Source organism: Leptonotus elevatus, chromosome 2, assembly GCF_054856555.1.
Source record: "Leptonotus elevatus isolate MCC_2025b chromosome 2, RoL_Lele_1.0, whole genome shotgun sequence".
NCBI lineage: Eukaryota > Metazoa > Chordata > Actinopteri > Syngnathiformes > Syngnathidae > Leptonotus > Leptonotus elevatus.
Window position 1 is genome coordinate 9,601,134 of NC_141240.1, and position 17,605 is coordinate 9,618,738.

Here is a 17,605-nt window from a genome sequence, read left to right on the forward strand (position 1 = left end):
TATGGTAGAAGGTGCACATCTCTTATTAGAAAGGATAGGAAGGAAGACTAAATCAAAAATGTTAAACTTGCATCTTTCCCGTTTGCAGTCGTGTCACACTGTTGGGACCGATCCATTATGTTTAAACGTGTTGCTAATCCAGCTCTGAATAAGCTTTCACCAACAAAACAGTCGTTTGAGAAATGATGTCGGTACACGTCCTTCAAAAATAAAATGAATCCACTGTCTTCTCAAAGACTTGGGACGAAGAAAGCAACCCCTTTTTCCTGATCAATGTTTCCCCTCTCCACGGAGCATTTGCGAGCAAGGGAGAGAAAAAGAAAGGAGCAGCCAGCTTCTTGAATTTCAGTGGGCGTGGCAAACCTTTAACAGAGGCGGTGCCACTAACCCGAGGGGGCGGGGTCGAATGCACTTCCGTGTCTTGTTGACGCCACTAAGTCACGGAAGTTTAATCTGCCCGTTTGAAGCACACATTTTAGAAAGGAGGAGAAAGCTAAAGAAGTCGCGGACAGACTTTTTGCATGCCTTGTTGGATTGTAGACAAGCCGGGGATGCATATTATTGATAGAAAACCCCACTAAAAAGCATTTTCATAGTATGGGACCTTTAAAATGATTAGCATTTAATATTTGGTGGCGTAACCCTTACTTCCAATAAGTGCATCAAGCCTGCGCCCCAGTGACTTCACTGTTGCATTCTTCGTTAGAAATGTTTTTCCAGGCCTTTACTCCAGCTTCTTTGTTTGTTTCTGCCTTCAGTTTCCCCTCAAGAGGTACAAAGCATATCGTACTCTATTTGGGTGAAGGTCCAGTGATTGACTTTGCCAATCTAAGACCTTCCACCTTTCCCTTGATGAAGTCCTTTGTTGTGTTGGCAGTGTGTGGTGGGTCATTGTCTTGTTGCATGATGAAGCTTCTCCCGATTAGTTTGGATGTATTTCTCTGTAAATTGCCAGACAAAATGGTGTTGTAGACTTCAGAATTCATTCTGCCGCTCCATCGTGAGTTACATCATCAATAACGTTGAGTAAACCCGTTCCAGAAGCAGCCATTGCAAGCCCAATCCATGACGTTACCTCCACCATGCTTCGCAGCTGAGCTTGTTTCAAAATACTTTATTGTCCCCAAGGAGAAATTATTTTCCTCGCACACAATACACATTTGACATAAGACATGAACAAGACAATAACAAATATACAATAAACAGAGTACACTCAGCGGGGCCTGCTGTTCAAAAATGTCATAGCTGAGGGAATCAGGCTCTTTCCGAATCGAGCCTTCCTGCACATAAGTGTTTTATACCTCCGTCCTGAAGGCAGAGAGATGAGGTGCTTATGGAGCGGGTGTGTGGGGTCCTGTTCTACAATAAGCGCAATGCTCCCTTATCATTAAGATCTGTGAACTTTGGTGTAGGAAGTCCTATGAGTTTTGTTGCAGTGTTCGTTACTTTGAGTTTAGTTCGGTTTTTAATGGTTAAGGTGGAACAGTACAATATAATGGGTTGAATAATAGCCTGATATAACCGTAGTTGCAGGGGCGGAGTAACAGAGAGTCCTTTTAGTTCACGGATGATTGGCTGTTGGCTTTTTGTCTGAATTTCTGAGATGTGTTTATCCAATGTGAGTGAGTAATCTTTTGTGATCCCGAGGTATTTACAACTGTCCGCAATCTCTGCTGTTTGGTTGTGAAAAGCTGTGTGTTGGTACGGTGCTGAGTTGTATACAAGTTCAGTTTTATTGTCAATGTCATCAGAGTATTTTATGCGTTTGGTGTGTGGTAAGGGACTGATATTGTTATAAGTGTACAGTGTGTAAAGAAAAGGGCTGAGCACACACCCAGGTGGTGCCCCAGTGTTATGCTAAGAGCATATGATGTGGTAGAGCCCAACCGTACAACCTGCTGCCTGTTGCTCAGAAAGTCTTGCAGGAGGCAGATAATCCTGGTGGGGATGTGAAGTTCCGGCAGCTTCCGGATCATCGGGTGCCTCTGGATGGAATTGAAAGCTGAGCCGAAATCCACAAAGAGCACACGTGCAAAGTGACCAAGACTCTGTCCAAGTGCTGGAAGATGAGGTGCAGCAGGCAGGCTACAGCATCCTCTCTGCCTCTCTTAGGCAAATTGAAGAGGGCCCATGAAGGGAAAATAACCATGGTTTGATATGTCCTCATGTAACCTCTTATATAAGGATATGTTGTTGTCCTGAACTGTTGTACGAGTCCAGGTGCCCAACAATTTGTGAATAAAGGGCGGAATCAACCTGGGAACTCTTCCTTGTTTATACTATAGTCCTCCTTGTTTTCAAAAACATGTGGAATCGAGCCTGGGAATTCTCAGGTTGTATGCCTTGTTTCTCATGCTCACCCCTTTTTGTTAACGAATAAAAGACGGAGCGGCACACGGTTTGGGTAGAGTCAGCTGTGAGATACGTACGATTGCCCAGCCGTTTTGCAGCTCGTTCTACCCGGACCGTCGGCTATCCGGTCTAGTGTCAAGGTAAGCGCTGATGATGATTATATTCTGCTGCTTAGCGTTGAAGTGTGTTGATTGCTGTTTGCGGAGAATAAAAGGCACAATTATTCTAGCACAGTATGGTGTGTTTATTGCTGTTTGCGGAAAATAAAAGGTCTAATTATTCTAGCACAGTACAGTGAGTTGATTGCTGCTTGCGGGGAATAAAAGGTACAATTATTCTAGCACAGTATAGCAGTGAATTGATTGCTGCTCGCGGGGAATAAAAGGCAAAATTATTCTAGCACAGTATATCAGTCTCTGTGTATTCATTGTTGCCGCCGACCATTCACGATCCTTCATAAAAATATAAAAGAGAAGTAGTGTTTTCCGCAAAACAGTCCACATGGGGTGTAGCAACAGGTAGAATGGTGTTCAGCAGCAGCTTTTCTATTGTATTGTCGCTGTGCAGTAGACTAACTTAAACAGTGAGTGCAGAACAGGTGAACAGAACAGGTTGTGTGTTTTGTGTCATAAACAGATCCATAATGTCAATTCATCTCTGCCAGCAGAACAAAGGATTTCATCAGGGACAAACATGGAAGGTCTTATTCACACCATTCACGTTCACACCAAAAGCGTGAGACACGTTCTGGAACGCTTCCTTCACGAGTTTTTTATTCGTGCATTCGCACACACCGGAGAGGACGAGGTGTGCCGCTTGGTGAACAACTATTGTAGAGCACTTTAGCAGTCAACAAAAGAGAGCACCACCGACTACTTCTACTTGTTTCCTGGGACTATACAGCCGGGGCACTCTTTTCTCCAGCAACGCCTTTTTTTTAAAGTACGTTCGCTCAACGTTACAAAAAGAAACGAGTCGACACGAAAACTAAAAGGAGCTTCCAAGCAACGTCCTTTTCCTTCGACGTCGGTATCCCAACTGGCGGGAACTCAGGGTAGGCACTTGTACATAGGCGCCACCTGATGACATCACTCATCAGCGTCACTGACAACTAAATCTGTTACAGTGTTTACTTCCGTTTAATCCGGCGGTGGCACTAAATATCTTTGGGTAATGCATGCTAAACACTATGGCTACCTCGGTTCAACAGCAAGTATATACACTTACCAGCACTCACCATTCGGTCCCGGATGGCTGTGTTGTTGCGCTCCGGACGCGTGAAGAAAGTTCAACATTTTCAACTTGGGCGAAAAGGCAAAAGTGCGTATTTTCGCCTTGCTGCACCACATCCTTCCGCTGCAAACCCTTTGGCGCAAAGTACATACACTACAATGAAATCGCAACGCCTGAAATGCCTCCCACGCTGTTGGTGTGAATGTAGCATTAGACTAGCCTAGTCAGTCAGTCACTGTCCCTTAACCGTATATAGATTTTACTGCCTGAAGAGGAGACCCCCCCAGAAACTAACAAGAACTGAATGCTCTGTCCTGAGTTGTTCATTACTAGATGTAAATATGATGAAATATAAACTGGAATTCTGAACTTCTGTCTGATATTGAACCTTTAATCTCAAACCCAAATGTCATCAGTATACATTATAACAAAAACTAGGAACTGACCTTGCTGTTCCAATACTTTTGGAGGGGACTGTACTACATAAAGAATGATGTGTTTTCGTATTATTATTATTTTTTATAGAGCATAACATATATATATTTATTAGATGTATTAACTGGCCTCGCAGCAACCTCAAACAAACCTATTGTAGTTGCAGAACAGTTGTTTTGAGGTCATGCCACAGCATCTCAATTGGGTTGAGGTCAGGACTTAGGGTCTTGGGCCACCCCAGAACTTATATTTTACTTTCCACTTCTGAAGCCAGTTTGCTGTGGGTTTGCGTCTGTTTTGGCTCATTGTCCTGTTACAACACACCCATCCTCCTTCAACTGTTTCACAAATGGCCTCACGTTCTTCTAGAAAATACCTTGATAAACGTGTGAATTCATTTTCCCATTGATGATGGAGAACCATTTCCACAAAAAACATTACACCAAAGACATGCTTATCACAATAACACAAACATTTGTAGTTTCTACATGATGCATGTCACATGTACGTTAGTATGTACATTTATTCTCAAACTGCAGCCATTTTGTCATTAAAGTCTTGCACACGTCTTCATGTCACGTGACAGACAAAAAAGCTCAAGGTGTTATTTTCACTTTCAGTCTGTGGTTTTAATAGAGTCTGTTTTTGTGATACGTTGACATACAACTTCAGTATACCGGTACATGCTGATAAGGGTTTATGGCATAATTACGAATTTAGGTTAGGTGTGTTTTATACATCCGTCTTGATAAAAGGTGAACAAAACACAATGGAACCAAAAAATCACCAACTCCCTGAACCGATATTTGATGGAAGTGTGTTTAGTTTGTTGTAATTTTGTTAAATTGTGTTTGTGTTTTTTTTATTTGCTGTCGTGTGTACAGTAGTTTGTTTAGTTTAGTTACTTGATTATGTGTTTTTTTGTTTGCTGTTGTTAGTGCTTTGCTTAAGTATTATTTGATTGTGTTTTAATTTCCTGTTGTTTTAAGGTTTTTGTTGTTTTCTTTTGTTTAGTTCTTTTGTTTTTGTGTTTTTCATTTCAGGCCCACCACAGAGCAGGACAGCTAAGACAAATATAAGAGCTAGGCTGTTTGCAAATGAGTAGTTTGAGCTGTCCAGTTTATCTGTCCGTCCGTCTGTCCAAGATCTGTCATAAAATGGACAGATTGGATCAATCATTTTCTTTACGGCTTAGCTTGTTAAACATTTGTTTTGTGATTTTGGATCAAAACTGTCAGAATGAAACTGAAATGCACATGTTGACTGGCTCTCATGTGCACGTGTGGCCCTTTCAGTTGTCTCCATATTAAATCAACCACCAACTATGATTAACAAATGAACTACAGTATTTCTTAAAACATGAAATTTATGTATTTTAATCCAACATATAAATTTTAGTAGTTGAAATCATGACTTATGAATTACAGTATAGGCTACTTATATTGTTCAAAATAAATGAAGACCCCATAAATGGAAAAAGCTCATGTATAGCTTTTCAATCTTTTTCAATCTACCCTGAATGCAATTCAAATGTACACAAAACAATAAGAATGATACAATAACATGAATTACATGAACTATATCTGAACCATTTTTTCATCTAGTAAAATACAACAAATTGAGCGCAATTATTTAATGGGTTATACACACATGAACGAAATATGTGCGAGACATTTAAAGTGAAACAACACATTTTCAATGGAAAGTCCAAAGCCAAACATGGCAATGGTTCATCAATTTGGAATTGAATCCAAAACGTCTTTATAAGACTTGCAATATCTCAGTTAAGATAAAAACATTTACTGTTGTCTTTAGCAAACTAGCACCCAACTGGTATGTTAAAGTGTTTCATTGTTTTTGTGTTATACACATGTTTACTTCTTTTTAAACTTGTGTAACAGCAAAGAATGTTAAAGCAAATGTTGTGGGAATCTTTGACACACACCCTCATCATTTAATGAGTTTTTGAAATTATTTACATTATTATACATTCAACTATTCATCCATTTTACAGCAGGTGACTGGAGTCTATTATGCATGTCCATTAAGAATGTTAGTCGTGTTTAAAGCATTACCTGTAAGCTTTTATAATGACAACATTTAAGATCTGGCAAAGTTTAATTCCAATTTCTGTTATTTATTTATTTATTTTTTAAATGGGAAACCCCGTTTTGAAATCTGCACAAATTTGACATGCAGCAGCGTCCCTGAATGGATTCTACTTAACCATGAAGGTTCCATTGTGTTGTTATCTGCTGTTAATGTCACAACAAGACGCAGAAAAATCTTCTTTATTCAATGGTGTAGCTTTATTTTGTGTTTCATGTTCACATTTACATACATATTGTACATTTAATGTATATGACATAATTGACATAAAAACGATTGCATATCTGAGAATGAACAATGCAAAGAAAGCTCTGCCTTCCAGTTAAAAACGGAGCAACTAAAACATCACTAAACAGATAACCCACATCTTATATATTATTATTCAAAATAAAATAAATTTGTATATGTTACAAGATTACAATTTACAGAAGAATATGCCTTGACAGATTGTCATTGTCTCTCAGGTAACAACCTTCAAAGCCTTTGGTGGTGCTCTGCCTGCACAGAGGGCACGTCCCAAAATCCACAAAGACCCTGATACTGCACGCTTGACACAAACAGCGGTGACCACAAGGCAAAGAGATGTTGGCTTCCTGGTCCAGGCACACCACACAGGTTGTTCCTTCTCCATCTGGCAAGATACAGAAGTACCATGAAAAGTAGTTCGTCACTGTTTGCGATACAATCCCAACAATCCCACCTGTTGTCTCCAGCAGGTTGAGATACGCAAAGTCATCATCAGACGTCAAGGAGTCCCTGACAGAAACGAGCGAGGGAAGACTCTGACATGACCTCCTGGTGAAAAACCCTGTGCGTTTCTCAGAGCCTGCAGAACAAAGGGAGTGGTTTCTTATTAAAAGTGTGCATGTCAAAAACTTTCCATAGTTTTGTTTTCAAGAGATTATCTCAAATTGTAAAAATGCATACAACTAAAATGAATAAAGCCAATTCAATAAGTGGCAAACAATGTGAATTGTGAATGTTTGCTGCACTTGTTCTGTGTAAAGGTCAACTTAGTACAGATTGCTCTCGTTTTGGTTCTGAATGTGGAGATGGGATTCTGCTGCTGCTCAGTACAGGAACAAATCTATTGACGTGGGTTATTATTAGGACCCAGGCAACCCACAAATCCTGATAAATTCTTGATTTAAAACTACTTTGCATGTATTTACTTACAGTCATGGTTTGATGTTTTAGTGTGTTAGATACAGATTTAAGGTGAAGAATTCCAACATGAGACCTACCCAAGAGAAGAACGGAGCATGTCTGTCCATATACGTCAATCATGGCCCAAAGAGGATGCTTGAGTTGCACTCCTCTTAATAGCTCGTGCTTGTAGCCACTCTTGTTTGAAACCCACAAGCTGCCTGAGCGGGACACCCAGAATTCCAGCTCCGATCCTGCCTTGCAGAACTCCTCGTGCACGGGAGCGGCCCAATGCCCGGGGGTTTCAGTGAGTTCAGGGATGGCCATTCTGGGCAGGGGTAGAGGTCGTGAATCTGGAGAAACGGTGGTGAAGCCCACTCGCATGGCCCCATGCCAGCTGGGGGAATTGGACTCAACCCGCAGCCGAATCCGCTCCTGGACGCTCACTGGACGATTGCTGAACACAAGGCCATTTTTGAAGGTGCCGTTTGACCGCTTTACATGGCGACATCCCTGACTCAGGTGGACCATGTCTCCGACGGTCCGGGGATGGAACGTCAGAGGGCTCAGGCTCAGGAAACCACATCTTTGCGACATTTTTGACTCAACATCTGCAAGGTAAACGATGCATGATGTAGTTAATACTTTCTAGAGACCCTTAAGCACATAGGGGGCCTCTGTGAACCCCCCCTCCCCCAGGTCACAGCCCCGTCCAGCACGGCCCAGTCATAGCCCAGCCAAGTACAAGCCCGCAGCTCAATTAGTGGTCCTGTCATGATTTGGATTTGGTTTGAGTTGGTTTTTAGTTTGCTTCCGTCATGGCTTGTGTTTAGTTTTGGTTTAGTTTGATTTTGTCCTCATGTTTCTTATGATCTGTATTTTTGTCATATTATCCTTGTGTGCTTCGATAGTCTCGTCAAGCAGTAATGCCCACCAATCAGCACCCTCTGCCACTTGTGTCCTGCCCAGGTGTGTCTCGTTGTGTCAATCAGTGTGTGTCTTTAGGCCCCGTCCAGACAGAAGCAAAGCCGGCTTCGTTCCTCAAACAAATCTCGTACACACAAAAGCATTTCAATACTTGCGCGTGTCCATAAGAACACGCTGAGGACGTTTAACGGCTGTAATGTATATGCCAAGTCTGGAGTGGCGCTGTAGCGCAGTCACATGGAGTTAACGGAAAGCGTAGAAGAAGAATCAGCAAAGTAGATGAACACTTTTTTTTCTAACTTTATTGCAATCTACAGAACAAACATGGCTTTGCATGTATCAAAACAACATGAAAAAGACGAACACAGGACTCGTGTGGACGAACGGCCTAAACGATAAGAAACTTGTGAGGATACATTGAAACTGGCTTTCGTGTGGACGGGGCCTTAGTCTCTTTTCTCCCCCTTGTTTCGGTCGAACCATTGTTTCCCCCCCATCATGCTGCCGGTTTGTTGCCTTGTAGTTCCCCCCACGTCTTACATCGCTTGCCTTTTGGAGTTTGCTTTTGTTTTGTGTAATTTAACTCCTTTTTTTTTTTAACTTTACCTCCTCTGCCTCCTCGCCCTGCTTCCCTGCATTTGGGTCCTCAATTACATCCCACACCTGACATGCACAAGTCATAAATCCAACTCCCAGTCTTTTATTTTATTTTTTTATTATTACCTGTTTTACATATGCAGCTTTTCATGATAAGAAACGCACTGCTTCTGTTTTTTTTTGTGCTAACTGGCCACAACATTAGGTACACCTGCAGTCTAATTACATTGAACACAAAAGCTGCCTAAACAAATATTTACATGAATAAAATAAAAAAGAAAGCATAAATATGTTTTTGATTGACTTTATCTGAAAGTTATTCATTTATTAATATGGTTACTATTGCAACTGCATCATACTGAGAAGTGTTTCTTTTGTTTACAATATTTGCAGCATGATTGGACCAAAAAGCTAAAGTGGAATTAATTTAGTGGCCAGGCTAAATAAATAAAATGAATATTTTTTTTTAAAATAACGTACATATGTATTTTACAATACAAATAATACAAATTCAAATTTGATTGTATGTATTACTGATATGTAATAGACTTTATGTAAATTGTAAACTCACCAGGCGCCTCAAGTTCCACCATCATGTTGGTGTCTTAATTGTCTGGATGAAGAGGTTTGAAGAATGAGACGAGTTCACCTGCTTTAATGAAAGTGAAGGCATATGGCCCAAGTACATTTATAGCATCAGTGCATGCGACTTCAAACACAAACAAAAACTAAAATCAGAGAGATTGGAGGGAGGTGACAAACTTTCACCTTCCACTCCTTTTCGCATCATACCAATTTGTAAACAAGAGTGTATGCGTGCGTGTGCGTGCGTGCGGTTACACGCGTTCGTGTGTTCGCGCGTGCGTCTGTGCGTGTATTTCCATTTGTGTGAGCACACTGTTCCACGTCATATCGTAAATTATACTGTCATACTCTTTTCCAACATAGAATAGGACTTGCAGGAAGCCTTTGTAATTATGTTGAGTTAAAGAGCTGCTGCCTGTCACGTGCAAGAGAAAGGAGGCATTTCGAAAATGAAAGTGTGCAATCCGACCGGTCCTCCCTCTTCAATCTAATTGGCTGGCGCTGAGAACATGTGACAGGAAGAAACCGTGATTGGAAAGTTACAATGATGTCATCAGAGTTGGAAAGTTACAAATTTACTGGGTGATTTAGTTTTACTGTGATTGACAGTCATATGACTGTTTCTGGGAAACACAGTGGGATTCATGCAAGACACTAATGCTCAGTAACTGTTTCACTATCATTATGTGTGTGTGTGTGTATATATATATATATATATATATATATATATATATATATATATATATATATATATATATATATATATATATATGTGTGTGTGTATGTACATGTGTATATGTATATGTGTATATATAATATATGTATACATACAAACATACAATCTCAGGCTCATCCAAGAATTGTATGACTGCTTCACTTGCTTCTTATGAAGTAAAATCTTGCTCCATGGCACAGACTTGAAAACGAGAAGTGAGATTCGACTGCTAACTTCCCTTGCAGAATTGAAACATGCATGTGAATAAACAAACTTGCTCAGACACAGGCTGTAGATGTCCGATACAAAAAGAGAGGAGCTGAAAAGGCTCTTTCATATTGGCTCTGTGGCAGAGCATGTGTCTGCACCCGCGAGAGGCCTTCCCTTGATCAACAACAGTTTGGGCTTTGGTGATTTGCTTATGAATTTCAATTTCACACAAACACAAAATTTAAACTTCACATCATTCCCAACCAAACTAGTAGGGGTGTGCCAAAAAATCGATTCTCATAAAAATCGCGATTCTCATTTAGTATGATTCAGAATCGATTTTAAATGTCCCAAAATTGATTTTATTGAAATGATTTTATACTGTCTTCCCTTTGTTTGTGTGTACCTTTATTGGGAGCGCTGTTCATGTTGTACCCGATTTGGCCACTTAGGGGCAGTGTGGTTTCATGCGGTCTGATACACTGTTAAGTTGTAGATATTATTTATTTATTTATAGTAGTAAAGTGTTTTGTTTTCTTTGAGTAAAACCAGCAGAGCGATATTCAAACATCTTTATTTATTGCTCCACGTTCTGGTTTAGCGGAGCAATACATTTAAAACCAATTTTCATTCTATTTCAAATGGTCATCAATAGAATCATTCGACTTTCATGAGAAAAGCCTTAAATCCTATCAGGATTATAGTATAATGAACAATGCCTGTTATAATGGGAGTCAATCAGGTTCAAAATGGTCCTAGGGATGCGAGTGTAATGTGTACAGTTGATGAAAATCTCCTATTTCTAATAGGTTTGCAATAGAAGACGTTAACTTGTTAAAATCTATTTAGCAAAAACTTACCGCATTTTATCTTTAAACAGAACAATATGTGGACTATGGAGAAAAAGGAAGAAACTGGGGTGGGTGGGGGACTTTTTGGGGGGGGGGACAACCAATTTACTGTAACTACTAAGGTGTCTCAAGGGTTAAAGATGTTGAGGGTTGAACTGGGTTAAAGTTCTTCTACGTTTAACTTATTCTCACATGCCTTCATGGACTTTGCTTTGTGTAATGGAATGAGGTCGGTCATAGTGCAACACAAAAGATTCTTGCCCAATTACCACAAAGTCAGAAGCATGCAGCTGTGAAAAAAAGCAAAAAAAAGCAAACGCGTACTAAATTGTGGACATTAATTAATGTTGTGTGTATTTGCCCCCAACACTTTATAGTCTTTATTCATACTGTAAGTAACAGGATTTCCCAAAAATGACAATCTGTCAAAATTCAACCTCAGTACAAGACACCAAGAATTTCAAAACCGGATAATGTGTTCCGGAGAAATTGAACTTTTTGCATGAGGATGCTTTTTTGTATATCGGCATTGTTTCACTAAAACCTGGTCCAAAAATGCCTTCAAATGTAAGTAAAACCATAAAACTTCAACATTTTTCAACAAATCTCAACAGAAAATTCGTACATTGACCATACTGAATTAGATTTTGAGCTTATTTCTGAATGATTTTTTAAAAAAATTATTTAAAGACCTTAAATTAGTAGTTAATGAAACTTAATTTCTCCATCACTATACTAACTATATAGCATGCATTTACAAAAATGTTTGAAACATAATATAATAATAAAAAAAAAAGTAAAACTGTTGAAAAGTCAGCATTGGTTTCCACGGTAATAGTAATTTAGTAACAAAATTACATGATTTGTTTCGTACCACTGTTTTTATGAACCACTGAATGGATTTTGCTGAAAGTTGTTATCCACCGACTTATTAGTGCAACTGAAAATACTTTTCAGTTTTCATTGATTATGGCGGCACCATATGGACAAAAGCGGTAGTGTTTTGCAATGAATGAAGACCACATTTCCCATGAAGTCCTCATCTCCCGGTAGTCTGGAGTTGGATTGAAATACATTTCTGTTTGCAGTGACTAGATAATTAATCTATTTTCATTTTTTTTCTTTATACGGTACTGTAACGTTTCTCAAGTATGTTAATAGCAGACGTTAGTTGGTGAGTTTACCTTCTTTGATGTAAACACACAAACCGCTGCGCTCCCCCTCCCTCCCTTTCCGCGATGCATTCACAAGCACTCGTAAAGAAGGAAGCACAAAACATAACCTAGTTCGTTACAGAACTTTTGAGTGTTGCGTAGCTGGTTGGGTCAGTGTGGAGCGGTGAACTACCAAGGTGATGGCTATTTGTTGCTACCATGCAAATTTCCAATAGCTAACATTAGCATAATCATTTTGATTTGACTCGAGCATGGAAAGCTGCCTACTCGTCCAGCAGGAAAAGAGCAGAGCCCCTCGTCTTTCACCTCACGCTAGCGAGTGAAAGCCAGGCCAATATTAACCCTGTACTGTTTTTTAGGTTGTTTTGCAGCTTCTCGATGACAGCAGTAATCGCACGCAGACGTTCGACTCGACTTCCGTCTTTGGAACGAATGGGGAAAGGGGAAAGTGACGTATGCCGTAGAGCAGTCAGCACGATTGTAGTTTTTTGTGTGACCCTCCTCAAAATGGCTTAGTGCAAGTAAAAATGATACAGACCCCCTCAGGCCATGGCAAAGGTTCAATCAACTATAAATCTAGCTGTAAGTGGATGTTTCATCACCAGAGTTATGAAAATATGAATTGAAGGATGAAAAGTTAAAAAGTGGGGCTTTAAAGATATTGCATGCAACTATGAAGTTCAACTTCATCTTATGTGCCTGACATTTTAAGCCTCCCACCCCCTCCCTGACTTCTAAAAAGGTGTCCTTAGTCTTTCGTAGCCTTGACAACAATATCTTGGGAAATACTGCAGTCATTAAAAATGACACCATTCTTCAAAGGATTACTCAAGACAGAGCGACTATTTTGCTGAACACTTCCAGTATCATCATTCAAGCAATTCCATCCATGTCAATGCTTAAGATCAGTATGGACTGAAAGACTGACACATACGGTAGCTTAGTATGACTTTCAAGAATATAGAATGTCAGCAGGCTTGGGGAGTAACGGAATACATGTACCGCCGTTATGTAATCAGATTGCAATTTTTTTTTTTAACTGTAATGTCTTCCATTACAGTTACAGGAAAAAAAAACATGTAATTAGATTACAGGTACATTTATTAAAAGTGGAGATTACTTTGAGCAGTTACAATTTATACGCTGAGAGAGAGTGCGAAAGAGGGCGAGACAGACAGAGTGAGAGAGAGAGAGAGAGAGAGAGAGAGAGAGAGAGAGCGAGAGAGAGAGAGAGAGAGAGAGAGAGAGAGAGAGAGAGAGAGAGAGAGAGAGAGAGAGAGAGAGAGAGAGAGAGAGAGAGAGAGAGAGAGAGAGGACAGAGTGAGAGAGAGCGCGTGCACACCCGCGTGAGTGGGACTGTTGCTACATGTCGGGGAGGTGGGAACGAACAAACTGACTAGTCGTGTCCTCCACACGCGGGCAGTTTGAAAATGCTTCACGGACGGGAGGAGGAAATGGCGACCGGCATTCACTGGAACTTACTCGGAGCGAAAGTTTGAGCTGAGAGTCCAGCGGCATGCTACGCGCTGTAGCTTCTTGCTAGCTAGACCGCTAGCCTCCAACCATAATGTTAGAGTTACACCTTCCAAACAAATCTTCTTCTCACCAATTCACTATTTAAACATCATACACAAGGATTTTTGCTATTTTTAGGGTGCCCGGGTTCCTATCACCCGCAAATAGCAGGGGCACATTGTATAGAATATATATTGTGGTGATATTTATTTTTATTTTGTCTTCATGAGCATACTCTCAATATTGGAGTAATCTAAAAGTAATCCGGTTACAGTACTTTAATATTATGGTACTTGGATTACGTTACTAACTACATTTTTTAGCAGGTAACTTGTAACTGTAATGGATTACATTTTAAAAGTAACCCTCCCAACCCTGAATGTCAGTACTTAGCCAGAAAGGTTAAATTTTTTACTAACTTCGGTGTTGTCACACGGATGTCCAGCTACAATCCTTTTCCCCAAAAAATTTGTCGACTACTACTTGGGGAACTCTTTTGATGTTTAGCTGACAGGTTTCAGCCAAAAGTATTCACAAATCATATGGTCCCAAATTCACAGGTGTTCTCCAAGTCGACCCTTCAAACTGTCAGGGACGTTTCTAACATTTGCCCAAAAAACAAACAAAAAAAAACTTTACTTAAAAAGCGCAAACTGAACATTATTCATTAGAAGAGCAGAGCGAGCAGTTGAACAGGTCATGTACTTTAGTCAGCAATTGTTTTTTCATGAATTTATTTGTTATGGAGAAATTTTGATTTAAAAAAAATAATAAATCCACCAAGATTGCGGTCACTTGGGGATGTAACCATATCCAAACATCACAATAAGATATTATCACAATATGAAGCTCACAATACGATACTTATCACAAAATTGTGGGGAGGTTGGCGATATTAAAAAAAGGTCATAATATTGTGAAAAAAAAAGAAAAAAAGCTCATACAAAAAAGCACAATATTGTGCTTTTGTACATAACAGCAATGCATATAAACAACCTACAATCTCTAATAACACTTAATATTGAGTCTTTTGTTTTTCTTGCTAATGCAAGCACACGTTGAGTTCCTCCACATATTGACTCTGTTCACAAGCATATTACGTTCCCCTATATGTTAGCATGACTTTTAAACATAGAATGGCCAAAACATCCCTTGTGAAAATTAAACTGCACTAAAAAACGAGCCACCAGAGGGCGCTAAAACTGCACAATTGGAAATCGACCTGACTTTTTTTTTTAAACAGATGTGCTCCTTCTAATATCGTGACATGACGACGATGATACTGCGGCAGTTTTAACATCGTGATATCACAATATTGCAGTTATCGTTACATCCCTATTAATAGCAAGCTATCCAGGCCCTGAAGTCGCAAAGCATGCTCATGCCATAATGCTCCCTCCATGATGCTTCACGGTTGGGTAAAGGTTTTGCCATTTTTCCTCCACACATGAAAATGTGTGTTCCTCCATTATTTTGCCAGTAGCGCTGTGCAAACTTCAAATGTGCATCACTGATTTATTTAGGTTTACCAATTTACTTATTTTTATACAACAACGGCTTCCTTTTTGGTGTTCTCCCATCAGATGAGCCCCATTCGTGTTGAATGTTTTTCATATTGTAGATTTGTCATGCCAGTGATGTCTAAGTCTTCAGCTGACAGTCTAAAGTCGGAAGAGAAGCAACTGTGCTGAACTTTGCCCATTTATTGACAATTTGTCTAATCCTGGACTGATGAACATCAAGACTTTTAGAGACTTTTGTAACCTTTTACAGCTTTATACAACTTTATATGCAAAGTCCTGACCTCATGAGAACTATTCACAACAGAAAATAGACTAATCTTGCTGAACTGCAACAGTTTTGTAAAGAGGAAAAAAATTCATCCCGATCATTGTGCACGTTTGATGTACAACTACAGGAAATATTTCGCTGAGGTTATTGACCAAGTACTGATACCATATATTGATGTCAGGCTGAAACCAGGCCTTATTTCAAGGTATCGGAGTCCTGACGGCGACCAATACCAGAATTGGCCACAAAGTCTGGCAGATGGCCATTTACAACCACATACTGTATTTTGATTGGGACTTTTTCTGGCCACTGGATTATTAGTTTCATTTTATTTTTATTTTTTAAAATTCAAATCATTTTATTGTGTGTTCTATACAAAATATGTATTTTATGAACCAATGGGATTTTTTTTTAATTGACAAATACTCATTCACTGCCATGAATTCATAAAAAAAAGAAAAAGATTATTAAAAATTTGAGGCGACAGGCGATTAATATTTTAAATTGTAATTAATCGCATGTCTTCACTAGTTAACTCATGATTAATCACAAATTCTATATCTGTTCCAAATGTACAATAAACAAAAATTCTAGGTTTTCATACTCTTGTTAACAAAAGAGGATATTTTTTTTAATTAATAGAAATAGTTAAAAATAATTTTTGATGTCTAGAGCTGTCAATGACAATGAATGAATTAAAAAAAGAAGAAGAAGAAAACATTATAAAAAATTTGGGGCGTCAGTTGATTAACATTTGTAATCATAATTAATCGCATGACTTCACTAGTTAACTCACAATTAATCACACATTTTATATCTGTTCTAAATGTGTAATAACAAAATTCTAGGTGTTCCTACTCTTGTTAACGAAAGTGGAAAAAAGGTTAAACTAATAGAAATAGTTCAAATGAATTTTTGACGTCTATAGCCGTCAATGGCAGTGAATGAGTTAATTGAATATAACTTTAACGAAAAATGTTATATTGGCATATATATGTCTTTCTTTTCAAATGTAGTGGTATCGGTATTGGTGACTACACAAGACTTGAGTACTTGTCGTGGTATCAGTCTGGGGGAAAGTGGTATCAAACATCCTAAGCTAATCAAAACTTATGTTTGTAAAGGGAACACCTTTGATCCAGCTCCCATATTGGATCTTGGCGGTTGTGATGATGCACCCAAATGTTGTGTTCATTAAATGCATAATTTTATATCTGCAATAGGTTCTTTGTCCTTTCAATGTCACCATGTTTTTCCCATAATCCCACTCTGAACCAAACTATCAGGTTTCTCTTTATTTGCACACAGATTGACCAGACTGTTCCCTTTGTTCATTGAACAAACATGGCATCCACATGACTGTGCGGGCATCATTTAAGTGTTCATTGTCGCTGCTGCAGATGGGTGAAGTATGATCCATTATTGATCTCACTGAGCATTGTACTTTAATGCTGCTGGGACACAAAAGAGGGGCCAAATGTGAGTCAAGAAAAAGGGGCGGGGATTCGGGATGAGTACTCTTCAGTCTTCACATCTATTTTATGCCCATTGTGCAAGTGGGGGCAAACTGTGCTTTCAGTGGGATTGCTATCATTTAATAGGTCAAGTCAAGATGGTGCAATTAAAAATTTGACACTTTTATACATCTTACTGTATATAATTATTTAATTTTGAACCATAGCGTATGTGATGAACAATCAGGGTACTTTGCTGGCTGTGACACGCCCACTCTGCTGTGGGGCACCTTCAATAATTCATAGGGAGAAGGCATTAACCGCTGTACACACTGGCTCCCCCCCTCTCAACCCAGCCAGGCTCGCTGGGTGACTATTTCGGCATTACTGCAGCCGCTCCCCCCTCCCATCTCCCCTCCTTGCCTGGCAATCAGGCTGCACACTGCAGCAGAGTTTATAGCTGCAGTGAGCCCTGGGAAATCTCCCTCCACATGCTGCGGCTGGTGCCGC

The 17,605-nt window shown here is 39.5% G+C and overlaps 1 protein-coding gene and 1 long non-coding RNA gene across 3 annotated transcripts; one reads left to right on the forward strand and one right to left on the reverse strand.

Annotated features, from left to right (window-relative positions):
* The first annotated feature begins 3,080 nt into the window (after positions 1-3,080).
* LOC147178360 (uncharacterized) lies at positions 3,081-6,933 on the forward strand. Its single transcript, XR_015094143.1, has 3 exons — positions 3,081-3,406; positions 6,594-6,744; positions 6,846-6,933. It is a non-coding gene; the product is annotated as an uncharacterized LOC147178360 (long non-coding RNA).
* On the reverse strand, positions 6,491-9,443 carry LOC147178361 (E3 ubiquitin-protein ligase NEURL3-like). Of its 2 annotated transcripts, XM_086069401.1 has the most exons (4): positions 9,371-9,443; positions 7,374-7,886; positions 6,830-6,955; positions 6,491-6,760 (listed from the first exon to the last, which is right to left on the reverse strand). In XM_086069401.1, exons 1-4 carry the CDS (start codon positions 9,393-9,395, stop codon positions 6,552-6,554), a joined length of 873 nt encoding a protein of 290 aa, XP_085925527.1. In that variant the 5' UTR covers positions 9,396-9,443; the 3' UTR covers positions 6,491-6,551. The 2 variants fall into 2 exon arrangements, with proteins under 2 accessions (XP_085925527.1, XP_085925526.1); XM_086069400.1 differs by having other exon boundaries at positions 6,491-6,955.
* Between the last annotated feature and the right edge of the window lie 8,162 nt (positions 9,444-17,605).